At 57.2% G+C, this 27354-nt stretch overlaps 1 protein-coding gene across 5 annotated transcripts; it reads left to right on the top strand.

The window, feature by feature from the left end:
* Window positions 1-62: 62 nt before the first annotated feature.
* On the top strand, window positions 63-27023 carry TMEM270 (transmembrane protein 270). Of its 5 annotated transcripts, XR_009598390.1 has the most exons (7): window positions 1070-1180; window positions 4886-5016; window positions 15070-15206; window positions 15731-15977; window positions 16637-18531; window positions 18808-18936; window positions 20755-27023. XR_009598390.1 is itself a non-coding variant. In XM_027961494.1 (3 exons), exons 1-3 carry the CDS (start codon window positions 63-65, stop codon window positions 1636-1638), a joined length of 780 nt encoding a protein of 259 aa, XP_027817295.1. The 5 variants fall into 5 exon arrangements, 1 of the variants encoding a protein (XP_027817295.1); XR_009598392.1 differs by lacking the exon at window positions 18808-18936 and having other exon boundaries at window positions 19930-27023; XR_006057969.2 differs by lacking the exon at window positions 20755-27023 and having other exon boundaries at window positions 18808-19514.
* Window positions 27024-27354: the final 331 nt, after the last annotated feature.

The following is a 27354-nucleotide window of genomic DNA, read 5'->3' as shown; positions in this document are numbered from 1 at the left end:
CCCTGCGGTGTCTGTGAGGTCACCCTGCTTCTTCCACTGGAGAAGCGAAAGGAGGGCCAGACATGGAGGCAGTCCCTCCGGTCAGATCCAGCCTCTCGGGGACTCTGCTGCTGGTGGTGAAGCTGTCCACACTGGTGAGGGGGAGTTGATGAGGGCCAGGGGGGCGAGGGCCAAAGCTGCTGCTGGATGCCGCTGGTGAAATGAGGTGGCTGCCCTCCTCCTGGAGTAATCCCATAGCTTTCAGAAGCCTCACCCCCAAGCCGCAGAGCCGCAGAGTTTTCTTTAGAGCACCCCCCTTTTTCAAACCTTCCCACCCCTCTTTTTCAAACATGACCTTAGTCTGGAGGGTGGTAAATAACCATTGAAACCCAAAGGAAAGGGAATTTCCTGGTGTTCCAGCGGTTAAGACTCTGTGCTTCCCCTGCAGGGGACACCGGTTCGATCCTTAGTCAGGGAACTAAGATCCTGCAAGCCACCTGGTGTGACTAAAAAAAAGGCGGGGGCGGGGGGGGGGAAAAAAACCCAGAGGAAAGAAAATCAAATATAATATGAGACACCTACTAAATCTCCCTCCTGAGAATGGAGTCCTTCCAAGTGGACAGATAAAGATCACTCATGAGGTGGGGGAAACAGGCCTTGAGAAGGGGAGGGCCTGGCCCCGGATGGCCTGGCAGCCACACCCGCACCGTAAAGCCCGGGACAGTCAGGCCCCTGTGGCAAGTGACCAGCAACGGGTGACAACGGTCTCCCCTTCCTGTAGCTCGTCCAGAACCGGGCCCACCTCTACAACTTCCTGCTCCTCAAGATCTTCCTCTTCAACCACTGGCTGTCGGGGCTGACCCGGGAGGCCCAGGGGTCCCACCCCCCCCCCAGGATCGCCGGCTGCCCCGTGGGCCGGGTTCTCCGGGCTGGGCTGACGCTGCTAGAGGTCCCTGTGTGCCTGGCCCTGCGGGTGCCCAGGCTGGTGTGGACAGGCCTGCTGGGCTGTGCCCGGGCCTTGGGCCTGGCCCCGAAGTGGCTGGGGGCCTGGGAGCAGCTGGGCCTGTCTGCAGCCACCTGGACGGACCTGTTCCTGTCGTGTCTGCACAGCCTGATGCTGGCTGCGTTGCTGTTGCTGCTGCTGGTCTGGAGACTGTACCGGAAAGCCCAGTGCTGCAGCCTGGGCTGGCTGCCCAGGAAGGTGGGTGAGGGCGGTTGCCGGCTGGGCTGGGGAGCGCAAACCTGGGACACTGGGCCTGGGCTGGGCTGGGGGGTCATGGGGGGAGCACCTAGCGGCCAGGCAGTATGGCTTGTGAGCTCTGGACAGCCGCCTGCCCATCCACTTGCCCCCCCCCCCCCCGCCGCCCCCAGGCTCTGCTGGAGAACTGCGTGGTGCAGAGGTCACTGGCGCTGCTGAAGAGTCTGTACTGGTGGGTGGAGAGCACAGTAGCACTCACCTCCTGGCACCTGGCCTACCTCATCACCTGGACCACCTGCCTTGCCTCCCACCTGCTGCAGGCCGCCTTTGAGCACACAGCCCAGCTGGCCCAGGCCCAGGAGGCTGAGCCCCAGAAGGCCTTGGGGCTCTCGCCTGAGACCCCGCCCCCTGGGTCCCCAGCCCCCGAGGCCAGGCCAGTCCTGCCAGAGCCTGGAGAATAAATGTATCCCCTGTGCCTCCCCTGTCTGGTCTGGCCTGGGGTCTCACCCTCGGTCCCTCTTCCATACTGGGCTGGAGGGGTGTGCGTGTGCGTGTGTGGGCATGCACTCACACGTGCATTTATGGGGGTGCGTGTGTCCTCTGGGGCTTCCCAGGTGGCTCAGTGTTAAAGAATCTACCTGCCAAAGCTCTCGATCCCTGGGTGGGGAAGATCTCCTGGAGGAGGAAATGGCAATCCACTTTAGTATTCTTGCCTGGGAAACCCCATGGACAGAGGAGCCTGGCGGGCTACAGTCCGTGGGGTCACAAGGAGTTGGACAGGACTTGGTGACTAAGCCGTGTGTGCCCTAGGGCTTCCTCTAGGAAGGAAATCGCTTTCTGTGAGCACCCGCTTTGTGCCAGGTAACCCTCTCAGGCATCTTCTAAGGAAAACACAAAACAAAAAAAGACTATAGCCTGCCAAGCTCCCCTGTATATGGGATTCTCCAGGCAAGAGTACTGTTGTGGGTTGCCATTGCCTACTCAGGGAATCTTCCCCACTCAGGAATCAAACCCAGGCCTCCTGCATTGCAGGCAGATTCCTTACTGTCTAAGCCACCAGGGAAGCCCCCTCAGTCGCTTTACACACATAGTTTTGTTTAAATCACTTACCAGCGCAGACATCCAGATGCGATTGAGCCTAGAAGCTTAAACATCCATTCCCTCGGTCCCAGAATAAGTCAGAGCAAGAACCAGAACTGGACCCAATTTTTTGTTTGTTTGTTTGTTTCCTAGAATCCCTCACTTCATCTGCGTCCATGCGCCTTCTTCCTGAGACTGCTGATGCCCAAGGTTTTTAGGGACGATGGGTAGTTAGAGACTCTGGCCTCTGGGGGGTGCCAGGGCCTCACGTTTCAGAGATTTAGGAAACTGAAGAAAGGAGTTATTCCTGAGCCAGTCTGCAGCTGGCCTGTGCATCCATTTATACACTTGGTCACTCATGTCCCCACTCATCCATCCATCTGTCCACTCAAACACCTGTCTCTCAGCCTGTCTACCTACTCACCCACCTGTCCATCCACCCTGCCTGCCTGCCGGCCTGCTAAGCCGCTTCAGTCATGTCTGACCCTTTGCAACCCGTGGACTGTAGCTCCCCAAGCTCCTCTGTCCATCGGATTCTCCAGGCAAAAACACTAGAGTGGGTTGCCATGCCCTCCTTCAGGGGCTCTTCCTGACCCAGGGATCAAACCTACATCTCTTATGTCCCCTGCATGGGCAGGCAAGTTCTTTAGGACTAGCGCAACCTAGGAAGCCCATCCATCCACCCTCTCACCCACAAGTACAACCACAGATCCATCTCCTCCAGGGAGAGGGAAACACCCAGTATCTCAGCCCTTGACCCCAGCTGCCCAGGTCCTGCTCAAGGGGTGGGGATGCTGTCGAGGCATGCTCAGGCCACAGTGGGTCAGATCCCCTATTCACCACCCTTAGGGCAGTGCTTCTGTGTGAGGAGCAGAGAGGTGGTTTCTTGGGAGTTAGTGATCGCTCCTTACTCATTCCCAAGCCTGGGGGCGATGAGTGTGGGAAGACATTCCAGAGAGCTCTGCTCTACATTCTACTCCTCCATTCTGGCTCCTAGAGAAGTTAGGGCCAGATTCCTGCCCTGCCTCTCATAGAAAAACCTGCAGATGGCCGGGGGGTGGATGTGGTGTGAACTTCCAGGCCCTGCTTCTGAGTCTCAGGTGCAGACTCGGCCTGCCCCTGGCCCGATGACTCGGAAGGGCTCCCTGCTGGCCAACCAGGCAGAACACCTGTAGGGGGGCGGTCAACACAGCTGGGATTCTGGAACTCCCACCCAGCACACAGGGAAAGCTGAGCGCAGAGGTGTGTGAACTCGGCCCCCTGCTGAAGGTGGGGGCTGGGGGACAGGGAGGAGGCCCCAGAGCTCGCCTGGGGAGTGGCCAGGGACCAAGATGGCACTTGATAGGGCTCTGGCCATGGGCCTGGGGTGCTGGGAGGGAGGGAGCAGGTGGAAAGGGGCCTCAAAGGCAAGAAGGCAGGGGAGGTGGCAAATACCTGTGCCACCTGGAGAGAGAGGACCGGAGCCAGGATAGAGCTGGGAATGGGCTGGAGGCTGGGACCAGTGGTGGGGCCCATGGGCAATAAAATTTTTTTTTTTTAATTACCACAAGTACAGAGATGTTGAGAATTCCCTGGTGGTCCAGTGGTTAAGGCTCTATGCTTTCACTGCTAGGACCCTGGGTTCAATCCCTGGTCAGGGAACTAACATCCCACAAGCCCCATGTGTGTGTGTGTTAGTCGCTCAGTCGTACCCGACTCTTTGCGACCCCATGGACTGCAATCCACCAGGTTCCTCTGTCCATGAGATTTTCCAGGCAAGGATACTGGAGTGGGTTGCCATTTCCTTCTCCAGGGGATCTTCCCAACCCAGGGATCGAACTCAGGTCTCCTGCACTGCAGGCAGATTATTTACCGACTGAGCTACAAGGCCTGTAGTGTGGCCAAAAAAAAAAAAAAAAAGAAAGAAAGAAAGAACAGGGACAGAGATGTGAAGGTAAAAATGTTTCCTTCTCTCTGGTTCTAAACTTCAGAGAAACAGAGTCAACTGTGTGTGGAACATCTTTCTAGTCGCAATATACATGCAAACCTGCTTGCACACACACGGCCCACCTACAGCCACCGATGGGGATCCACCCACATAATAGGCGTGCTGGGTGGCCCCTCTGGGCCCCGGTTTCCATGTCTATGCAGTGTTGGGTGACTGGGTGATCCTGATGAAACAGCCAATGTTGGGGAGGGGCCTCAGTGTCCTGGACACCCCAGCTGGGAGGAGGTCACCTGAACATCTCTGACAGGTCCTTGCTTGTGACACCCCAGCTGGGAGGAGGTCACCTGTACATCTCTGATAGGTCCTTGCTTGCTTAGTTGCTCAGTCATGTTCGACTCTTCCCGACTCCATGGACTGTAGCCCTCCAGGCTCCTCTGTCCATGGGATTCTCCAAGAAAGAATACTGGAGTGGGTTGTCATTTCCTTCTCCAGGGGATCTTCCCAACCCAGGGATCGAACCTGTGTCTCCTGCGCTGCAGGCAGATTCTTTACCTGCTGAGCCATAGATCCTTACATGAGCTGAGATCTGGCTCCACAAATGTAAGTGGCTCCTGGGCCTTCCAGGGGCCCTGGTGACCCGGGGCTAGGGCTTGGGAGAAAGAGGAGAAAGGCATGAACCTGCTCGTGGCTTTTTCTCACAGGCGGTGAGAAGATCAGAGGCCCTGGGGTCAGACAGGCTGCAGTTTGAACCCTGGACCGACCACCTCCCCTCTGCGTGACCTTGGGCAAGTTCCTTGACCCCATGAGCCTCAGTTTCCTCACCTGTGAACAGGTACAACCATAGCCTTGGGCCTCATAGGGCTGCACGGGGTCTGTGCACACACAGTACCCCACCAGGCCTGGCGGGGCGATGCTGGGAAACCCCGATCTCTCTCTCTGTCTTGGGCCTGCGGCCTTCCCAGCATCACGGGGGGTCTTGCTCTGAGGTCTGGAGGGGGGGCGGGCGGGTCTGTCTATCTCAGGCCTGAGAGTGTGGAGGGGCCCTGGCCTGCTGGAGGGAAAACAAGTTGGGGGGCGGTGGTGGTGGGGGTGCGAACAGGGTGGGGGGAGTTGGCTGCAGGGCTGGCCAGCGGCTCCACGCAATCTGTCTGCTATGCAGTCCCGGGCCTGGCCTGTATTTATTTATGCTGAGCGTGTATTTATATCAGCCCCTTTCTCATTAATAGGGCAGGAAATGGCTGGAATTGTTACATACCTGGCGGCCCAGGGGTCCCGCTCAGCCAAGACACACAGGGCCCTGGCGGCCCAGCCATGATTGTGAGGGGCCCCTTCCTCAGTCCCAGGCCTTTCGTTGACCCTGACCCCCCCACCCCCAACCCTTGCACGGAGCACCCATCTAGGTCCTTGTCCTAGTCACTCCCTGAGCCCACTGCCCTGGGAGTCAGGCCCCTTTTCAGGCTTCTCCTTGTCCCCAGGAGGGAGAGTGATGTTGGGGGCTGTCAAGGTGCGTCTCCGAGGATGGTGGGGAGTGTTGGTGCTGGGCAGACCCCAGGCAGAACAGTGAGAATATGAGAAATCAGGGCCCCCTGAGTTGGGGATGGGATCCTGGAGCCCCTTGGATGGGGCTCTAGCCGGAGGAGGAAGTGATGGATGCTAGAGGGCCCCTCCTGAGGCTTGGGGGTCATCCCAGGACTCTGCTGCTCAGCAAGCAGAGCTACCTGTAGGCTTGGACAGACCCTGCCGCCCAAGGGGGTGTCCCCCTGTGGCCACCCAATGGCGGCCTGATGGAGTGGAGGCTCACCCGGGCCTTGCCTTCGGGGCTACCGTGGCTAAACGGCTTCCCGGCTCAGGGCGGGCAGCCCCCTCCCCGGCCTTCCGGTGTCAAGCAGAATCAGGCCAGCATCTCTCCCCAGGACCCAACTCTTGGCCATGGGCCCCAGGTGGGGCTGTGGGAGCGGAGAGGGGCGGTCCCCTCCCCAGAGCGCTCGCCTGACATAACCCGTTAGCGCCTCTGCCGGCTCCCGCTCCGCCTGCCTCCCCGCTGACCCTCTCTGGGCTGCCTCACCAGGGCAGGGTAAGAAGGCATCTGCGGGGGGACCAACAGCCCCCCAGGGCCGCTGTGCCCACCCCGCTCTCCTCCGCTCGGGCCCAGAGGCCGCCTCTAGGCTGAGATTCCCAGAAGCCCCTGCGGGAGGTAGGTCTGACCTCTGACCTCTACCCACCGGGGCCGCCAGGCCCTCCTGGTTTAGAGCCCAGAGCCAGGGCCCCTGTGCAGACGTGAGGACTGAAGCTTAGAGGGGCTTTCCCAGGGCCCACCATTGGCCTCCGTCCTTGCCCTCTCAGCCCACTTGCAGGGTCTACGGGAAGGGGTGGAAAGGGGGCGGCTCTGGACATCGAGGAGGGGCTGCGGCAGGGGTCTGTGCTTCCCGAGGCGGTCCCACCATCTGGGCGGAAGTTCTGTGTAGCGACAGGAGGCTCAGGTCTAGGGAGGCCCCCTCTGACCCAAGTCTTCCTTAGGAAGGCTGTCCCCAGACACCGTCTTGAGCCCCCAGCCCGCAGAGCCTGGCAGGCCCGGGCCAAGGGCTGGTCCCCGTGCCCCTCCGGCCCTGCCTGGCCCAGCCTGGGCGCCTCTGGGACCGGCCATCTCTGAGATGGGGAGCCCGCACTCCGCACTGGAGCTGTGGGGAACCGCCCTGGCTGGTAAGGGGCCTGCACACGGCTTGCATATGCTGTGCTCAGGGAGCAGGAGCACCTCTTTCAGCTTTGTTGGTTGAGTGCCTGGGGTCTGCCGGGGTCCTTTGCCGAGCTGAACCCCAACCCTGCCACCTCCCCATGGAGCAGCCCTGTCTGCGTCAGGAGAAGGCTGGGGGGCTGCGTCCTCTGAGTCTCCTGGGCCTGGACCATGTGTCCGTCCACCCCGCGGACCCCACCTCGAAGGTCAGAGCTGCGCCTCCTCCTACTGCTCCCCCAGGGATGCCCAGGTCAGCCCAGTGTGTGGCTGACAGCGTCTGGGGAGAGGCTGGCCTCCAGTCCTGGAAACCATGCCACCCCGCCCCACCCCCAGCTGCCTGTGGTCGGAGGGACTCGAGACCCTTTGTTCCTGCTGGGGTCCGGCCTGTCCGTGGCTTGCATGACCCTGGGCAGGTCCCTGGGCTCTGTCCTTGCTCAGGAAATGAGGCCGAAGCCTCTTGGCTTGGTAGTTGCTGGGTCAGAGTTCTGTGAACCCTGAATCCCCTGAGGCCCAAGGGCTGGAGTGGTGGGTGGGCTGGAGAGGATGCAAACAGAGAGGCCCCTTGGCCCAGCCCTCGAACCTCTAGGCCCCTGGGCCCCCGGGGTGCTGCCACTGAGTCCCACAGTCATCCCTTGCTCAGACGGCACACATCTGGAGCTGTGACCCATCCCCCCTCCCCACCCCAGGCCCACATCTGGAGCCCAAAGCCAGCTCGCCGGCTCAACACGGAGCATCTGGGCCCTGAGGAGCCTGCTCCCAGGTTAATGCAGCCCATCTGGCCCCTGGCGGCCGCTCTGGCCCGTCTGCAGGCTGCACGTCTGGAGGCTCCGATCCCCGTGGCCATCCCCTCGCCCCACGTCCGGCGGGGTCTGGAGTCAGTACTCCCTGGGGTGCCCTGCCCTGAGGTAGGATTCCTGTGTGCAGAGCCCCCGCCTCCACCTCTTCTATTCTGGAAGTCACAGCTCCCAGGGCTTCTCCTGGGGAATAGCTGAGTTGTGACATAATGTAGACACACGTCCCCCGCTGGGAGTGGTGACAGCTGCCACTCTGCACCAGCTCAGCCAGCAGGCTTTTGGCATTGCTTGAAAGAGTCTCCGCCCCCCCCCCCCCCCCGCCCCCTGCTCTCCTGCCTGCCCAGCCCCTCCCGAGGAGCCTAGGGCGCTGCAGGGTGAGCCACCCACAAGCTGATGGTGGAACTTCACTGGGTGCCTGTCACGGAGCACACCTCACATGATGTACCCACCTGTCACTTCCTTTCTAACCCAGTCTCTTGCCAGTACCTGTGCTTGGCAGGATGGGCTTAGATGTCTCCCAGAGGCCCCCGATTCAGAGAAGAGAGCCTGGCAAAGCAGGTGGCTGGAGGGCACTGGCCCTAGTCTGCAGGAAAGACCACCTCGGGGTGAGGGGCTCCTGGGGCAGAGATGTGGCATGGAGCCGTGAGGGGAGGAAGACAGGTCTGGGCTGGAGGAAACCTTCCAGCCGTGGGAACAGCCCAGCAGTGGCCTGGACTGTTCCTCCTCAGCGTGGGGCATGGCTCTTCTGACCTCACTGGGCATGTGGGACCCTAAAGAATGAAAGCAGATGGGATTCTCCCGGGATTGTGGTGGTGAGCTCCCCATCACAGGAGGGGATCCAAGCTGGCAGGGCTGCTTACCATCAGGAAGATGGCAGAGGCTGTTCTCACCAAGAGTTCAAAAGCTGTGTTAAGATAGTTTTCCATCACTATACTCCAGCCCTGTAACTCCAGACATCCAGGGTTCTGAGGCTCAGCCGCCTATGACACGAGGCACAAACAGCCGTGGGTGGAGGCCAGATATTCGGCATGGAAGGCGGCGGCGGGCAAGCAGGGGAGAGAGGCCCTGGGAAAGCAGAGAAGTGTTGGCAGCCTGTGCCCTAGGACTGAGGGCTTTGCTGCCTCCCCACCCCGAATGGCCTCAGCTCTGGTGCTGGACTAGCCTTTGAGGCCTGGGGTGTGAGCCCACAGCCCGCCGATTCTGCATCCTGTGATCAAGCTTTATCAGAGCATCACTGGCCCCAACTGAAAGGAATCCTTTATAGCCGTAGCCTCCAGCTCGGAGGCCCTGGGAGCAACGGGCAGTTTAGACCACAGAACTTCAAGCCTTCTTCCGCACCTCCTTACCCATGGAAAATTTGAGTCAACAAACATGCAAGACAGAGACACAAATAAAAAATAATGAGGGTTAGCATTTATTGAATGTTCACCCTGGGCCAGATACCGCCCTGAGGCCTTTCCTTGTATTAACTCATTCCAGCCTCCCTGGGATGAGGTACTGTTGTTATTACTAATCCATTTTACAGATGTGGAGCCTGAGGCTTAAGGTCCACTCAGCCATTGGGTGGCAGAGGTGGGATTCAAGCCAGGTGGTTTGCCTCCCAAGTCTGTGTCCTTCCCCGCTCTCACTGCCGCTCTGCAAGTGGGATGGGTGGAGGAGACAGAGAGCAGATGTAGAGAAGAACTGGGGAGGAGGGTGGGGCCTTGGGGTCTCTGAGGCCTTGAGAAGGGCTGCAGCCCAGGAGAAGCAGACCAGCTGATTTACAGGGGCCTGTTCCCTAGAACTGCCCCCCAGGCCTTTAGATGAGGTGTCAGGCATGCAAGGGCGGTCCCCTGCCTTGAGCCTTCCAGACCCAGAGACAGGCTTTTCTAGGGTGGGAGCCAGTTCCCCGATTCTTCTGGGAGGCGGGAATCTCAGGCTGCTGGGGCTGTGAGGGTCAGCCCTGAGCCGAGCTGCTCTGTGGCCAGCGTCCTCAGGGCACCGCTGCTCCCGAGGTGGGGCCGCTGTCTGGAGGGTCACCCAGAGCTTCCAGGGCTGTGGGCTGAGGGTCTCCATGGCTGTGTATCTGTGTGTGAGGGGAGGGTTTTCTGTCAGTCCGCCTCTGTCACCATCTGATCCGCCAGAGGAAAAAGCAGAAAGAAGGAGGAAAGGATTTTCTGGGGCCAGGGGTGTCATCGCTGGACAGCCCAGACTGACCTGCCTTGTTCCATTGATACTTTCTAACAACCTCTCCCACCCGGAGCACTTTGCCACTCTTGGGCATGGACACGGCAGCCGTCCTCACTGGGTACTTCCTTTGTTCCAGGTACTGCCGTGAGGACATGGACCGTAATGTCATACTTCACTTAATTGCCACAACTGTGGCAGCAGGCTGTTAGCCTCACTCCCATTTTACAGACGGAGAAACTGAGGCTCAGAGAAGGCAAATCCCTTCTCCGCACAACTGACAAGCGATTCAAATCAGGCCTGTCTGACCCCCTAGCCCTCACTAAGCTCCTGATTCCCACCCCTACCAAGAGGGCTGGGAACACACCTCCCCCAATCCCCCAGACTCCTGGGGTTGGGCCAGGCATCCCAGAGCCCCAGCCCGACGCCCCCCATTCCCTAGCTGGGCTGGCCTCAGTGGGCCTTAGCCTGGCCTTTGGATTCTGACTGAGGGCCAAGAAGGAAAACAATGGGAGAGAAAGGAGCGGAAACCCTCTGGAGGTGCAGGGTAGGGGAGAGAAGCTGGGACGCGGCAGGGATTTTGGACACGCTGGGTCCACGGGGCAAGGGGCAGCGGTGGGGGTCGGCGTGCCCAGACCATGCTTCCTGTGTGCGTTTGAGGTCTTCTGGCCAGACTCTGCGTGGGGAGAGTGAGGAAGGAAGGAAGGACCCATGCGAGTCCCATCCTGTGATCTGGGGAGCAAGCTGCTGGTTGAGCCCGGACGGCAGCTCCTCTGCCTCTGGACAGGCTGAGCACATGGGAAGAAAGGGAGGTGGGCTCAGGCTGCTGGACCCCTGGCCGATCCAGCTTTCCTCTGCTTACAAGGTGGACTTCCAGTATCCCTTCCTGGCCCCTCCTCGCCAAACCCTGGGATGCTGCCCTTGGCATCCCTTATGTTAACTTGGGGGAAAGCCCAGGTCAGCCTGAACCCAGGTCCCTTTTTTTTTTCTTTATTTGACTGTGCCAGGTCTTAGTTGAGACATGCAAGCTTTTTAGGTGAGGCATGTAAACCCTAGTTGCGGCATGTGGGATCCAGTTCCCTGACCAGGGATCAAACCCTGGCCTCCTGCTTTGGGAGAGCAATCCCTTAGCCACTGGACCCCGAGGGGAATCCCAGAAACCAGGGCCCTTCTGCCGCTGCTTGTCAAGTTTCCAATGCCCTGACCACGTGTTCTGTGCCCACCCTGGTCCCCAGGACTGGATCTGTCTCAGCCTCGGCGCTCAGGATAGGAGATTGGTTCTCAAAGTGGCCTCAGACAGCTGTGATCCTGTAGCCTCAACCACTCAGGGCCCTCACCTTGACCCCCAGGATGGCAGAGTTCAGCCCTGGTCCAGGAGTCAGTCCCATCTGCGACTCTGTTCTGTCTGGTCGGCTGCCCCCAGCGGCTGGTCTGGGTGATGCTGCGGCTCTGTCTCCATCGTCTCACCTGGGGGTGTCCCTGTCTTGCCCCCTATCCCAATAGCCCCTGGCCTCAGTGCAGTTGCGTCTCTCTCCCCTGGGAGCTGCTCCCAGCCCTGGAGGAGCGGCTCTCACCATTCACATCTGGGGGGAAGGAGATACAGATGCTCAGGGTGCTGGGGGACCTGCTCGCCTCCTTGTTCTGCCCCCAGGGGCCCAGCTCCCTCTGTTTCCTTCCTCTGAGCTGAGGTTTGGGATGAAGGGCTTTGACCACACTCGCAATCCACCCACACTCTTGGGGGGTTGGTGCCGGGTACATGGAGTAAACCCTGATGATGCTGTTAACAGCTTCTGGCACTTTGGCTCACTCGCTTCCTGCTTCTGGCCTCAGTTTTCCCCTCCGAGGAATGGGGTTGGGCTTGAGAGGTTGACGAGGCCCCTCCAGTTCTTGCTGGAGTGAAGCCAACCTCTCACCCTTGTGTCCAGGGTCCCCAGTCCACCCACACTCCCCAGGTCACAGGGCGCCCTGTGATCAGTCCCCCGGCTGTGACCGTCTCTGGCCCATGTGGGCCTGGTCCCCAACAGAGAGGGAGGGTCTTCCTGCTTCACCCCCTCCCTCTCTCTGCAGGGCCAAGTGGCAGGGAATTTATGAGGGAGCAAATCCTCCAGACAAGACAAACCAGGCCAGTCCACAAACAAGCGACCAAAACAACAAGGCGAGATTACGAAACCCAGATTCAGGGAAAGAGGCCACTCGGAGCCTCTCTCCAGGACAGGGGGCGGTGAAATTGGGCCAGGCCTGTGGGTCAGAGCCGGCCTGGCCCGGACTATTTCTGTACTGTCTGGGGGGTAGGGGCTGATGAAATCCCAGCTGCATTTCACCAAAACACTTTCCCCTTAAGCCCAGGGCTCCATGTGGCGCAAATTCATTGTCACTTAACTCATCACTCAGGGCTCTGAGCCGCACCCCTCCCCCCTCCCAAGAAAGCAAAAACACACAATCTCTGGCCCGAGGGGGAGGTGGGCGTGAGGGGCTGCGACAGGCAGACTGGCTGTCTTGACCTGAGCTGTCCCCGGCAGGCGGCCAGCCCCTCCATCTTCGTGCCTCCTTCCCTCAAAGGCAGGCTGCATGGCAGGGCAGGCCCCCCATGAGGGATTGGGGGGTGTGTAGGTGGGAGCCTGAGGTCACTGACATCTCCTTTTTGCCCCACCCCTGGCTGCTGGAAACAGGAAACTGATGAGCCCCTGCAGGTCTGTGGGCAGGAATCCCTACTCCCCTGCGGCAGGGGTCACCCCATGGCAGTGTCCCGTGCAGAGGCGTCTGCGCCAGCCACACAGGAGATTGCAGTCTGCTTTATCTCCTTGTTGTTTGCACGTTTTGTTGACTGGTACCTGGTGTTCCACACCTCAGGGCAAGGGGAGAATCAGACCGGATGGGAAGGGCTTTCTGGAGGGGAGGTGCCTCCAGTCTTTTATCAGACACTGCGGACATCGACCTCTGTTTTCACACACTGCCCTGACCCCTTGGCTTCCTGAGCTGGTGGCCACGGCCACGGGAGCTTGTGGCCCTCCCTAGCCCTTATTTGAGCTGACACCATTCTGGCTTTTCTCAGGAGGAATTTCAGCTGGGACAGAGCAGGCCCCCACCTGCCATCTTACTGCATTCCGGGGGCCCTCACCCTCTCTCTCTCTTCCTAGACGGTGGGCCTCTCCAGGGCAGAGTCGGGGGTGATCTACCCCAGATCCCCAGTGCCCAGCCTGGGGCTTGGCCCAGAACCCAATAAGCACATGCTTGTTGAATGAATTAATACATTTCTCAAGTCACATCAAAGTGCTATTTGTATTATCTTTAGGCCAGATTAATCCAGAGCCTGGGCTGTCCAGATAAATATTGACAATCTGGCTTTTGTGTATCCTGCAGTCGGGGACAGAGGTCCCTTTCTTTTTTTCTGTTCTTTATTTGACTTTATTTTTTTCTATTTTCTTTTTATTAGAGTATACTTACAAGGTTGTGTAAGTTTCTGCTGGACAACCATGTGAATCAGCTATATGTATGCATATACCCCTGTCCCCTCCAGCCTCTCTCCCACCCGCCGCCCCCATCCCACCCCAGAGCTCCCTTTCTGATTTGGGCAGGAAGGAAAAAACTCCAGTCCTTAGAGGGAGGTGACCCCTGAACTCTCCTCTGGCCACCTTGGGGATGCCCGTGACCCCCTTTGCTCTGGTAATAACCTCTCTGCTGGTTTCTGATCCCCAGACCAAGGGGGCCGCAGGGTGGAGCTGGAGAATTTCGCTTTCCTGGGCAGGGTCAGGCAGTTCCTGAAGCAGCGGAGTTGTTTGGGTGCAAACATTTCCCTGTATTGTCCAGTTTCAGAAGGCAGCCAAAAGTCTAGGCGGGAGGGAGGGAGCTATAGCAGGATTTTCCTTGCCTCTGCCCCTAAGAAGACAGGAGCCTCAGAAGCTCACAGGTGGGGGTTGGGAGGTCATCTCAGGCACTGGAGGATGCAGAGGAACAAGGAGGAGACAGAGCAGGGGGCTCTGCTGGGCAGGACAGGGAGGCAGGTGGGTTGGTCTTTGATTCGTGTCCAGCCAAACGATGAGACTGTACCTGCCCCAGAGGATGCTGGGAGATGCGGTCACTCCCTTGCAGGCTGGCTTTTCCAGATTAGCCGTGGTTTTCTCTTCTGATGCAGCTGATGGCCGACCTCCCCTCTCAGCTAAGCTTGCCCCCTCCAACTGCGGCTTCTGTTCTTTGACCTCTTTTCTGGGGTCGGTGGCTCTGGAGGTGGGGCCTTCTGGAGGTGGAGACAGGGATGCCCATGCAGTATGTTATTTAGATCTCAAAAATGCCCCAGTTACAGATGGGGAAGCTGGGGTTCAGCTAGTAGCTGGGGGGGGGGGCGACCCTAGAGCCTCCTGCCACTGCAAGGTCCCAGTGCCACACCACCTGCCCCTGCAGATTTCCAGGGTCCCTGCTCTCTCTGTCTTGGGGTCTTTTAATAAGAAGCCCTCCCTCTCCCCATCCTCAGCGTCTGCTTTTCCTCCCAGGAATTCCAGAAAGAAGTTCCTCTGTGTCAAGATAGCAGTGGGAAATGTCGCTTTGCATTTTGGGTGGTTCCCAAGTGATGCTTCACAGAATGTTCTTTTGGGAGAGAAAAAAGGATTCTGGACCCAATAAGCTGGAGAGACACTGGATTTGACAAGTCAGACAGACTTCTCTTTCATGGGACTTCTCAGAACCTTTGTCTATTTTGATCTATTAAGAAGGGGCTTCCCAGGTGGCTCAGTGGTAAAGAATTCACCTGTCAGTGCAGGAGATGCAAGAGATGTGGTTTGATTCCTGGGTTGGGAAGATCCCCTGGAGGAGGAAATGGCAACCCATTCCAGTATTCTTGCCTGGAAAGTTCCATGAACAGAGGTGCCTGGCAGGCTACAGTCCATGAAGTCACAAAGAGTCGGACATGACTAAGCGAGTACACGCATACACCAGTATGCAGTGTTTCCCACGCTTATTTGATATTAGTGCCTTTTTTCTCCATGAAATCTTTCCTAGGACAAGCGGGACATACTCTTGGCCGTGCAGATTTTGAGGATATCTCTGGGCTTCTTGGTTTTCTCTGGTGGTTCAGACAGTAAGGAATCTGCCTGCCATGCTGGAGACCCAGGTTCAATCCTTGGGTCAGGAAGATCCCCTGGAGAAGGGACCCAGCAGAGATGGTGGCTGTGGCTAAGGATGCTTCTGTTTTCATGTTAAGTGGGAAGAGGTCAACGTTGGAGGAAGCTGGCCATGGAGGTTCTCTGGTGTCAAGCAAGTGGTGATCTGGTCACATGAATCAGCTGCTCTTCCTTGGTGCTGAATGGAGAAGAGCTGGCAGGTGGACAGAAGAAGGAGGTAGGGACATACCTTGTTTGTCTCGCTAATTTATTCTGAAAATATGAGTCATGATTCGGTCAACTGTGACCAAGTTTGGGCAAGACCCAGGCAGTTGGGAAGCTGGGAGGATTTCACTCATCCAGTTGGTGTGAAGTTCTGAAAAGGGCAATCCCAACTTCAGCAGATATCCGTCTCCAAGACCAGATTTGGGGACAAGTTACTAGGGATCAGAAGGTACCGGGTTCTTACCAAGTATCTCCCTGTCCTGTCCTGACAGCTGGAGTCCCTAGACTCCACGGGCAGGCTCAACTCTGCCACAAACTCTGGGGCCGGACCTGACCTCAGTTAGGGCATTTCAGAAGGAGCCAAGTTCAGTGTCCAACCTGGTGTCTTAGTTCTAATAACAGAGGTTCAACTTTGCTCCCAGGGCCCCTCTTATCAATTCTTCCTTGGCATGAGAGACTTGGACCCCAGCTGTATACTGAGGACCTTCTTGCCTGCCATTGGATGTTCCCAGCTCTGCTCTCCTGCTTGGTTTCCAGGTCCTAGGTTCCTGATGCTGAGTCCCATGGACCTGCTGGACCCCTTCTTCCTGTCAATTCTGGCTCCCCTTTGCATCTCCCAAGTCCCAGGCCCCAGGGCCTCTGGATGGGCTTTCTGCAGGTAATGTTGTTTCAGAGCCCGCTCCATCTCAGAGGGAGTCCAGCCACTCGGTCCTCTCTTCTTCCAGTCTGCAGTTCTCTCGGACACCAGCTGGGCCAAAAGGAACCATTCTACTCAAGCCTGGAGGTAAGACCAGGCCTCTTGAAACTCACTCCACTCCCTTGTTCATTCATCTGATTACGTATCATTTCTATCAACATTTGTGGACTTAAGCAAGGTCACACTCTGAAGTCAGCGGTGCTCAAGCTTGAGTGGGCAGTGTAGGCCTATGGGACTTATTTAAAAAAAAACAACAGGCTGTTGATTTCATAGATTTGGGGTGGGGCCCAGTCATTTGTATTTCTAACAAGTCTCCAGGTAATGTTGATGCTATGAGCCTGGGGACCACAGTGAGGACAGGTCGAGCTGTAGTCAGCTATCAAAGCCCACTTGTGGACTAGCTTATTGAGCCATTGAAATCAGAAGCTTCCCCAAGAGAGGTCTGGATGGGGATGGAGCAAGGCTGTGGACCTGAGAGGGGAGATGAAGCAAAAGACAGACAGAGGCCCATAAAGCTGGTTGGGGGCACAGAGGACAAGTCTGTCTCTTTCCTTGGCTGGGCTGGGCCTCAGAGCTCGGGGTCTGGGGACAGAGGGAGGCAGGCAGACCTAGGAAGTCTGGGGCCCTGCTGAGCAGAGGCTGGGATTCGGCCCTGGCCCAGTGCACCTGACCTGTGGCTCTGGGAACAATGGCTGGCCCGGCACTGCCTGGCCTGCTGCCTGGCACATCTCTGTTTTCCTTCCCAGCTCCCATCTCCCGGACCTCTCCTCGCTTGCTCTCTCTCCGGCGGGCCCATCCTGTCCGCTGGAGCCTGGACAGCACATTCCTTCGTGCTGATCTTTTCCCGGCGGCTGCAAGTGCACGTTCTCACAGAGAGGCGAGGAGCGTGGCCAGGGACTGGGGTGAGGCAGAAGGGGGCTCAGGCGGGCCTCCCTGGGGCCCTGATTCCCACATTCAGAGTCCGGGAGGCATATGGTGGGGAGAAAGGGGTCCCTCAGGACCCAGCCAGCCCAGGGAACTTGGACTCCTTCCTCCCCAACCTTGTGTATCCTGTTATTAGATGAGGACCAGATATTGGGAGCCCTATGCATAGCCACCCTCTGTTAAGAGTGGCCCTGATCCAGCTGGCCCCGGGTATGGTCTGTTCCCCCTGGGGGAAGGTTCAATGTATGGGGGAATTGTCCCTTCTGGAACAGGGCCTCCCCCGGGGCAGGCCACCATGCCTGCGAGTCCCGTATTATCTCTCCCTTCTCCATACCTTCTCCATGGGTGATCCCAGCCATTCAGAGGGACCTGCTGCCCAGCACAGCAGCAGAGGGGCTCACGTCCTGGCCTCCCTGGACTCTTTCCTGGGCTGTTTATGCCATGCCAGTCCTCTGCCTTGGGACCAGGTGCAAGGTTCACTTTTGGGGTCAGGGTCAAGATCAAGGTTTAATTTGGGCTTGAGATTAAATCCCCCAAAGCTCAGTCTGGGCTGGGCTCAGGTGGCAGCCTGTATTTCAGGTTGGAGTCCAGTCTGAGAGTGGAGTTGGGGTTCGATTGGATGCCAGGCTCAGTCTGGGGTCATGGCTGGGCTTAGCCTAGGGTGAGTATTAGGGTCACTCTGGGTTTGGGGTCAAGGCTTGGACTGGTATCAGACTGGGCCTTCAGTGTGATGGCTGGACTTGGGTGTGGAGTTGACTAAGGCAGGTACATGTTAAGGGTGACCCCTGGCCCATCCCCACCATCTCTTTTCCCCCACTGCCCACCCACCGCAGAGCTGTTTCCTGACTCCTGGAGCCTCTTAAAGGGTCGAGGCAGAATGAAAGCTGGAACCCAGCTTGGTGGCTAGGGAGGGCATCCAGTCTGGCTCTTTTTTTTTTTAGCAAAATGCACCCCAATGCCTGGGCTGGACCTGAGGACACAGAGGGTATTGCACAGCCCCTCAGGCCTCTCTGGGCCTCAGTTTCCCTGTCTCAGAGGCTCAGTGTTGGGGAGCTGAGCTCCAGAAGTTGGACACCTTGGGCAGCTATGTCAAGAGGATTAGAGGGAGGAGAGCAGGCTGGGGGGGAGGGGAGCGGGCGGGGAACCACTTCAAAAGCTCTGGCCTGGAGCGGGGCAGGGATGGGGGCTGCCCTGGGCAGGGGAGGAAAGAGGGGTGGGGAAGGACAGTTCTTCCGGGGACCCCACTGGGCAAGGGTCTGTGTAGTGCAGGAGGCATCTAGGGCCCCTTAGTGGCCAATGGTGCCACCTCCGTAGTCAAAGGGCCTCCTCTGGGACATGGAGCCTCCCAGACAAGAAATTTGGCTTAAATGTTAGGGCTCAGGGGTGCGGTCAGTAAGGGGTCCCAGTGCAGCTGCTGACCCCCGATGCCCTGACACCTGCCCAGTAGATGACCCCTGCCCTGCTCATCAGCAGGGCCTCCCACTGCCCCCACAAGCTCTCTGGGCCCAGGAGGGCAGGTCAGCAGACCAGGGCTGCCCTCGCCTCTGGTCCTTCTCTTGCCGTTTCAGCTCGGCCCCCTAATCCGGCCTCCTTCCGTTGAAGCCGCAGACACAAAAGAGCAGCCCTGACTGGCGTCAGGCGAAGCATTCACAGGGCCTCTGTCTCTCCCAGAGATCTGGCTCCGGTGCCCGGTGTGGATGTCTGCGGTTTTTAAAAGGTGAAAATGGCCCCTAGCCCTGCTTCTGCGTCTCCACTGAAACCTGGCAGGGGATGGGCGGTCTGGGGCGGTCTGGGGGATGGGCTCCGGGGTCCTGGTCCTACACCAGTGAGGGTTGGACTGGTGAGCCCCTTCCCTTCTCTGAGGTCCCCTCTCCCAGCCCCCATCCCTCTACCCTGTCTCCCACTCACTTGCAGACCCGGGCATCCCATGCTCCCCTGTGGGCCCCAGCAACTCCTGCCCCCTGGCCTCACCGCCCCTTCTCCTTGCCCCCAGCTCCTCTCCACACCAAGGCACGGATCCTTCCCATGCCGAGGCCCCACTGCCCAGTGTTCCTGGGGGCTACCTGGCTCATGGATCTCTGGGTGCCTGACACCCCCTACACCAGCCCCAAGACTGGACATAGTAGGTGCTCAGTGAGACTTAGCTGGCTCAGGTTGGATGAATTCCTCCTAAAACCTCCATCGTTTCTCATACTTTACCCCAATTTGATGTGGATATTTGAACCACTAATTTCTGGAAACCATTCCATGCCCTAACCAAGGGCTGCTGGGAGGAGCTGGAGAAACCAGATGGCTGTTGCGCCCTCGGTCAACTTGACCCAGTTCAGCCCAGAGGTGGCCCCTCCATGCAGAGGGCTCTGATGGCCAGGTTCCCTCAGGACCTGCACACAGTCAGCAGGCCAGTCCTGCCTCCTGATGCCAGCCCTGGGCAACACAACCCCCCTCTTAACATCGAGGGGCCCACAGTCCAGGACGTATGGGGAGAGAAGAAAGACTCAACCTCTAATTCTTGCTCAGAACCTTCTCGACTTCTGGTGCAGCCTCAAGGCCACAGACAGCTGTATGATGATGACCCCTTCCACGGGCCAATGGCCCCAGCTCCGTGGTCAACCTGACCATGACCCTGCCTTACTTAATCCCCTTGTTCTCCTGTCATTTATGGAATATCATCCAAAAGCTGACGCCAGCCACCCACACCCATACTTTCTATTCCCTGTCCATTCATTGCTCCTCTGGCTCCTGCCAGGACTCTTCGTGTCTCTGAGACTTTACCTGGTCCCTCCTCAGGCCTCAAGTCCCAGCTAAGACAGGGATCACCTGTACCCCTGCCCTCCCAGGGCGCCCCACTAGAACTGGAGGGCTCCTGAGTGTGGTCAGGATTTGGGAGCCCGGGGCTGGTCCTCAGAACAAAGTGGAGTCACTGTGTGATCCCATTGAAGCCAGCATCCTTTGTCCCCCTTGTATTAATTTGTGAGACCACTGAGGCCTGGAGAGGGGAAGTGACCATCCCAAGGTCACATGGGATGTACAGCTCACCTTCTGGTTCTTCTTTGCGACTTTCCTTTGGTTGATCTATTGCTGTCTCCACCTGGGATCACCTGAATGGGCTTCACAGAGAACCCAACTGTTGAGGAAAGCACCTCTTCCAGGAGGCCTTCCCACAATCTCCCAACCTTCCAAGCCTCGGACCCTGCCTGCTGCCTGGCATGATACCCAGGAGCATCCTCATCAGAATCTCACCTTCACCTCTGTTGTCCTCTGACCATGGGCAAGCCTTTGTCTTTCTTTTTTTTCCTGAAACCCCAGTTGACCTCATTAGAGAACCAAGATATTGAACTTGCTGATCTTTGAGGCTCTGCTGTTGGAGCTAGGGGTTGATCCGGTAGGCTGGGCCCAGGGTCTCAGTGGCCTCTTGCTGTCGGGACCAAGTGCGGCAGGAAAGAATCCAGAGTGGGAGGAGGCAGTCCTGGGTGAGAATGTGCACTCACCTCTCAGACACTGTGTGGTCTCAAGCAAATTCCACTCGTTTCCGAAGAAACGAGGAAACCTGCCAGGCTTGGCTTCCTGCAGGGGTGATTAAGTGTGACCAGGGCTTTGAAGGTGTTTGCTGAATCAAAGGGCCGTGCTCAGGTGCTCGAGCAGGCTCCCCCGGCCTGCAGCGCTCCTCCCGGGGGGCCCAGCTCAGAGAGACCGGGCGGATGAGCCCCACGTGGCGGGCTGCCGAGGGAACGTGGCAGGTGTCTGGACGCTGCGTCCCCGGGCGACTTGTGCGGGCAGCCTTCCCGGCAGCTCATGCTCTGTTCCCAGCTGGTCCCACTGCTGGGCAGCTCCCTCCTCCCCACCACCACCCCCCGCCCATGGATGGGAGGAGTGGGTGGCGGGGGAGCCACCTGGCACCGGCCCAGGTTGGCTGGCTTCCCACCCCATGTTTTGTTCACAGAGTTTGGAATGTCCTGGGACGAGGAGCCGGGCTCCCTGGGGAGACATGGGTGCCATCTCCTTGATCTCATCGCTGGACAGGTTTCTCGCTCATTCCAGCCTGGGACTCGGCAGCCTCCCAGCCCCAGCTGTTGCCAGTCCTGCTCTGTCTGTGTCTGTCCCAGCTCTGGCAGCCAGGAGCCGTGCGGCTGGGAGCCGGGGGGCTTCCCAGAAGGATCAGGGAGCAGTTCTCCCAGGCTGTCTGCCGTGGGCCTTGGGCATGCCTTGAACGGGCTCTCTGCAACCCTTTCCAGCTGCTTTTCTTCACAGACTTCTTTGCCTGTGATCCCCTGACCCTGGGGGGGTCTATTTGAAATGATGTTCTCAGGACCTAAGGGACTTGGGAAGGGGCAGAGTGGGCCCAACAGCTTTGATTTCTGGTTCCCTTGGTACAGGCTGTGCACAGAGTGAAAAGATGTGTGTGTGTGTGCGCGCGCGCGTGCGCGCTCATGCATGTGTGAATTCGCACGTGCACAGAGTCTTTTGGAATTCCTAGTTTTACGTATCCCTAGACTTGATTCATTGCAGGAAGAGGTTGGGGGGAAGGGCTAGGGAGGTCAGGGGTCTAGTTCAGGAAGGAGTCCGTCCTTTCCTGGACAGCAGATGCCTCTGGGTGGCTGGACACTCTGCACCCCCGACTTGGGCCCACGTGCTCAGGCTGGATCCACCTGGCTGGAAAGAGGAACAAGTGCAGCTGATCCTGTTGTCGGAAATGTGCAAATATGTGTGTGTGTTCGTGCACACACACACCCAGGTCAGGAAGGAGATTCATCATTACTTAGCCATGAGATACTCCTGGTGTGCGTAGCTCACGCCTGGCTGGGTTGTGGGGCTGGGGTATCCCAGTAGTGCAAGAGGAATCCTCACTGGAGGAACAGAGCCCCAAAGGGACCCCTGCGGTCTGTCCTCAGCTTGGGCAGTCCCTGGCTTGACGTAGGTCAGCACCCGCCCCAGGCTCGGGTAAATGCTCTTCTTTCCACATCATTAATGAGGAGACTAAATAAGTCAGTGCCTCTGGCAGGCCCCCGAGCCCCCCAGGCAGCCTGGCTGAAGCTATTAATATTCCCCGTGTTTATGACCCCCCTGGCCCCGCCGACGGGCTCCTCTCTCTTAGCCGTTGGAATGAATTTTGTGAATCAGAAGGGGGCAGGGTGCGGGGGGGCAGCCTGTTGGAATCCAGGACCATGACATCTCCACCCCCTCCTGTGGCGGGTCCCACTCACTAATTCTATAAAACAGTCACCGTGTCCAGCCCAGCCCGGGGCCGCCTGCCTGGCCAGGACTGCCTCATACCTCTGCTATGCTCTCTCCCTCCCCCCTGGGGTGGTGGTGGCGGGCTGGCCCGGGGCCCTGATGATTCAGGCCCCCTGACACCTTACACTGATGTCAGTGGGAACTGAGACCTCAGGCCCTGCGACCTTCTGGCCTGTTGCCTGGGCCCGCGCCCTGCACGGGGCTTGGCCCCTGCCAGTGCCTCTCGTGACCTTCCCATGGACCAGGACTGGCCGGGAGAGGGAGTCCAGGCCAGACAGCCTCTCCCTCACGCTGTCCCTTTTCTGAAAGCTGCCCGCCCTGGCGCCGGGCCGTCCCCCAGCCTCCTCGGGTTTCGAGGACTGTTCTAAAATTAATATGGGGGAATTCGGGGAATTTGCAAGCGAGTTCCCAGAGAACTGTGGCTGCCCTGGGGGCAAGGGTCCCTGCTTCTTCCCACCCTCCCCTAATTCTCCTTTCTGATTGCCTATATGGGCAGATCCCCATGGGAGCAAGCTCACTCCCTGAAGGGTGGGGTAGGTTGCCTGTGGTCTGTATCTCGGAGCAGGGTTATCCCCCTCCACACCCCCACCAGAGAGAAATCCTTCATCCAACATACTCTTAAGTCATTTGAAATATGATTTGCAAATATTTTCTCCCATTCTATGAGTCGTCTTTTCACTTTCTTGATAGTAATTTTTGAACCACAAAAGTTATTAGTTATGGTGAAGTCCAATTTATCTATTTTTTTCCCTTGTGCTTTTGGTGTTATATCCAAGAAACCATTGCCAATATCAAGGTCATGAAGATTTATCTCTATGTTTTCTTCTGTGAGTCTGATAGTTTTAGCTCTTACATTTAGGTCTTCCATCTATTTTGACTTAATTTTTATATATGGTGTGAGGTAGGGGGTCCAACTTTATTCTTTTGCTGTGGCTCTCCAGTTGTTCCGGCACTATTTGTTGAAAAGACTGTTCTTTCCCCCACTGAATGAAGTCTTGGCATCCTTGTCAAATATCAGTTAACCATCAACGTAATGATTTATTTCTCACTTCTGTTGCACCGGCCTCTATGTCTGTCTTCATGGCAGTGCTACAAGGTCTCAATTACTGAAATCAGGAAGTGTGAGTCTTCTGACTTTCTCTTCTTTTTTAAGATTGTTTTGACTATTTGAGATTCATTGCATTTCCATTTGGATTTAGGAAGAGTTTTTCCATTTGTGCAAAAAAAAAAACACCATTGGGATTTTGAGAGGGCTTGCATTGAATCTATTTTTGGTAACTTTGTCATCTTAACAATATCAAGTCTTCCAATGCATACGCATGAGATGTCTCCTCATTTATTTAGATATTTAATTTCTTTCCATGATGTTGTGTAGTTTTGGGTGTACAAGTCTTGTTCTTCTTTTGTTAAATGTATTTAAACATTTTATTCTTTTTCATGCTATTATAAATGGATTTTTTTAACTTAAAAAATTGTTTATTCATTTTTGGTTGCACTGGGTCTTCATCGCTGTGCGTGGGGTTTCTGTAGTTGTGGCTCATGGGGGCTACTCTCTAGTTGCGATGCATGGTCTTCCTACTGTGGCAACTTCTCTCGCTGCAGAGCACAGTTTCTAGGGTGTGTGGGCTTCAGTACTTGCAGCACTCCAGCTCTAGAGCGTGTGGGTTTCAGCAGTTGTGGCTCATGGGCTTAGTTGCCCAGCAAAAGTGGAATCTTCCCAGACCAGGAATCAAACCTGTGTCCACTGCACTGGGCAGGTGGACTCTTAACCATTGGACCACCAGAGAGGTCCTGAAGTTGTTTTTTTCCAATTTCATTTTTTTTCTCCCTCCCACCGACCTATTAATTTCATTTCTGAATCAGGTCATTTAAAATAGGATTTGACATAAAGCATCAGCCTAAGCATCATTTACCACCCAACTTGTCGAGAACTTACTTATGTAAAATGTGAGACCTACCTGTGATTTTTAAGCCTAGGTCAGTGGCTCCCTAGTGCCTGATCTAGGACCCACCAGTGGGGCCCTGGCCTCTCAGGGGACATTTCACCCTCATCCTATGTCTCCCTGCCTCTGGTCTCTCACTGCCCAGGCCAGCCTTCTCCTCACTGCCCAAATGATTCTTCTAAATCTGATGCTGATAGCCCTTGTGGGTCTTCTCTACTGAGATGTCCCAGGTGCTGGAAGCCATCAGGTTCAAGGGAAGCTTGGGGATGCTACCAGATAGCTGTTCCTCCACTGTCTCCATCTCTACCTGCATCCTGTCCATCCTCCCTACTTCCCAGACACATCCTCCTCCTCCACCTCAGTTCCCTCCTTGCTGGTACCAAACCCTATAGATTTTACCTACTATGCTCTGTGTCCCTCTTCTTCATGGCCATCAAAGTTGGGCTCTATTCTGGCCGGTTCAGGTCTTTTCAGGTGGTGTTAGTGGTAAAGAACCCTCCTGCCAGTACAGGAGGCATAAGAGACTTGGGTTTGATCCCTGGGTTGGGAAGATCCCCTTGAGGAGGGCATGGCAACCCACTCTAGCATTCTTGCCTGGAGAATTCCATGGACAGAGGAACCTGGTGGGCTACAGTCCATGGGGTCGCAGAGTCGGACATAATGAAGCAATTTAGCACGCATGCACTGGCTTGTTCACAGGCATCAGAATGATCTTTCTTTCTTTTAAATTTATTCATTTATTTAGCTGCATGGGGTCTTAGTTGCATCACGTGGGATCTTTTAGCTGAGGCATGAGGGATCTAGCTCCCTGACCAGGGATCGAACCCAGGCCCCCTGCACTGGGAGCGAAGAGTCTTAGCTACTGGACCACCAGGAAGTCTCAGCCATCAGAATGATCTTTCTAAGCATGGGTCCTCCTTCAAACCTTTGATAAATCCCCCATGAGCATGTGAGCTTCAGTAGTTGCGGCACACAGCCACAATGAGGCCCATGGCCTCTAGGGACAGAGCCTGATGCTGATGTACTGACCTTGCTCACCTCCGCCCTCTCCTCAGGCCTGTCTGCCACCCTCTGTGAAACCCTCTGCAGACCCCCTGCCATCCCCCCACTTCCATGCCTTTGAAAGCTCTTCACCCAGGCCTGCCTGACAAATTCCTACCCCCTGCACCAGACTCGCTTCTCCAATACGGCATCCACACGTCCCAGGTGGAGTCAGTCGCAGCATCCGGGACACTCCGTCTGTTTCCCTCCCCTGGCCAGGACCACGCTTGGTTTTCATCCATACCACAGAGCCTGGCATGGACCTGGAACATGGCAGCCATCAGCCCATGTTTGCTGAACACTGAGAGGGTCAGGGTGGGGGGTGCTTGGGGAGACATGGAGCCACGAGATGCTTTGGAGGAAAGCTGGGTCTGGCACCCCACAGCTCATGTTTGAGCGCTCTGATGATCTGTGGAGTCACTGGTGGATCTGCAGGGTGGGGGTGGGCGGTGGGGTGGGGTGGTGCTGGAGCCAGCATCCTTTGCCCCTTTGGATTCATGAGACCACTGAGGCCTGAAGAGGAGGAAGGGACATCTTGAGGTCCCTTCTGCAGGAGGGCTCTGGGCTCTGGGTCACCAGGTGGGCTTTGCCTGGGTGCTCCCCACCCTCCCAACACCTCCCACTCAGGACTCCCCCTGGCAGTCAGGCGCCTCCCCGCTCCCAAGGCTGGGTTTTGATCACCTCCACTTCCTCTCCTTGTCCTCACCTCTCAGTCTACTCCAATTTGGCTCCACTCTACCACAGCGTGGAGACCAGGGGCCTCTTCACTCATTAATCTCAGGGTCTGAACAGTGGGATATAATCTCCGCCCCCGCCTCCCCACCTCCTGGTTTCCTTCATCCTCAGCATCTCTCCGGGAGCGGTCCTGGCCCTGCGCCAGCCCCACCTCACAGCAGGCCCTGCTGGACTGTCCTCAGGCACTTTGCTTCCCCACGGCCATATGCCTCCCCTGCTTGACGGGACAGCTCTCAAAGGCAGGAACTCAGTGAGTCTTCTCAGAACCTAGCAACAGGTCTGGCTCAGGAAAGGCTTGATAAATGGTTTAGCATGGAGTTTTTTGAAAAATTCCTTCTTCTCTGCTTTCCCCTTGCCCAGAGATGAGATACGATTTGAGGGGCACAAGAGCAGCCTCCCGAGGGGAAGGGGAGTATGTGATTGGATTTGGGGTGAAGGTGTTTACCTTACCATTAGGGGAGGTTCTAGGATCTTCTGGGGTGGGGAGTAGCTGTGTGGGACAAGCACCTGGAATCTTCCTTCCTCTGGACAGCAAGGTTATGGAGCGGATGGCAAGGGGGTCCCCCACCCTGTGTCCCATGCTTCTTTTCTGCCCTAGGGTCTTCTCTTCCCTGGGCGGGGGTGGGGGGTCCCACCTCTAGCCTTCTGGTCCTGTAGCACAGGAGCCTGGCTGCACAGCCTTGCCTGCAAACCAGCACAGCAGCCCCAGGCCTGTGGCAATGGTGCAGCTGGGAGAAGCCACCCGCCAGGGTCTGAGCTCTGAGCCCTGAGTCCTCACGCTTGGTTCCCATCTCCGCCCCCTGCACCTCCCGCCAACGCCTAATCACTTCCATCTGCCCCTCTGACTCACGGGGCTCCATCTGTCAAGGTTCTAAAAATTTCCAAATTCCTCCCCACCCTGTCCTTCCAGGCTGCTTCCCCAGCTCTGACCCCCTGGTGGCATCCCCATATACCCATCCAACTGCTCACTCTGGCCACACCCAGCAGGGCAGCGGGTAGCAGAGAGGGGCTCTGTGAGGGGCTGAGCAGGAAGCATCTCTGGACCTCTCCCCCTCCACCCAGGGAAGGTCCTGACAGCAGCAAAGAATATGAAAGCTGGGAAACCAGGGTCAAAGGAAGCATCAGGACAAACTGTCCATTTTACAGATAAGGTAAACTGAGGCCCAGAGCCAGTAGCAGAGCTGGGTGTAAACCCAGGCCTTGGGACCCTGCTCCAGGGCTCTCCTCCCTCTGCTGTCACTCTTCCTCTCCCCCTAGCTTTCCCTCTGGGCCTTGGGAAAGGAACTTCAGCCCTGGCCCCACCTTCTCCAGGGACCAGGGTTACTTGGTGACCAGGAGGGGCCTCTTCCCAGCTGGCTTGCTTCTCCTTCCTTCCCCCAGGAGAGCTCCTGAAGAAGTGTTTGTACCTAAACAGTATTTCCAGGGTAACTTGCCTTCCAGGGGGTGGGGATGAGGAGGGTGGGGGAAGAACCGGTTCAGTGCTGATGGCACCCACCCCCCATGACCCCCCCACAGCCCCTCTGGGTTTAGAAAACTTGGGCCCTTGGAGACCATTTCACCCTTGATCTTGGATGGAGCCTCAGGATGAC

The sequence above is a fragment of the Ovis aries genome, chromosome 24, assembly GCF_016772045.2.
Source record: "Ovis aries strain OAR_USU_Benz2616 breed Rambouillet chromosome 24, ARS-UI_Ramb_v3.0, whole genome shotgun sequence".
NCBI lineage: Eukaryota > Metazoa > Chordata > Mammalia > Artiodactyla > Bovidae > Ovis > Ovis aries.
The sequence above is the reverse complement of the archived record's forward strand: the minus strand, read 5'-3'. Positions and strand labels throughout refer to the sequence as shown.

Excerpts from the sequence above, each read along its gene's own strand:
- TMEM270 (XM_027961494.1), top strand. The coding sequence starts at position 63 with ATGGAGGCAGTCCCTCCGGTCAGATCCAGCCTCTCGGGGACTCTGCTG. Across the intron at positions 135-760 it reads TGGTGAAGCTGTCCACACTG|CTCGTCCAGAACCGGGCCCA; the intron begins GTGAGGGGGAGT and ends CCCTTCCTGTAG. Across the intron at positions 1,181-1,350 it reads TGGGCTGGCTGCCCAGGAAG|GCTCTGCTGGAGAACTGCGT; the intron begins GTGGGTGAGGGC and ends CGCCGCCCCCAG.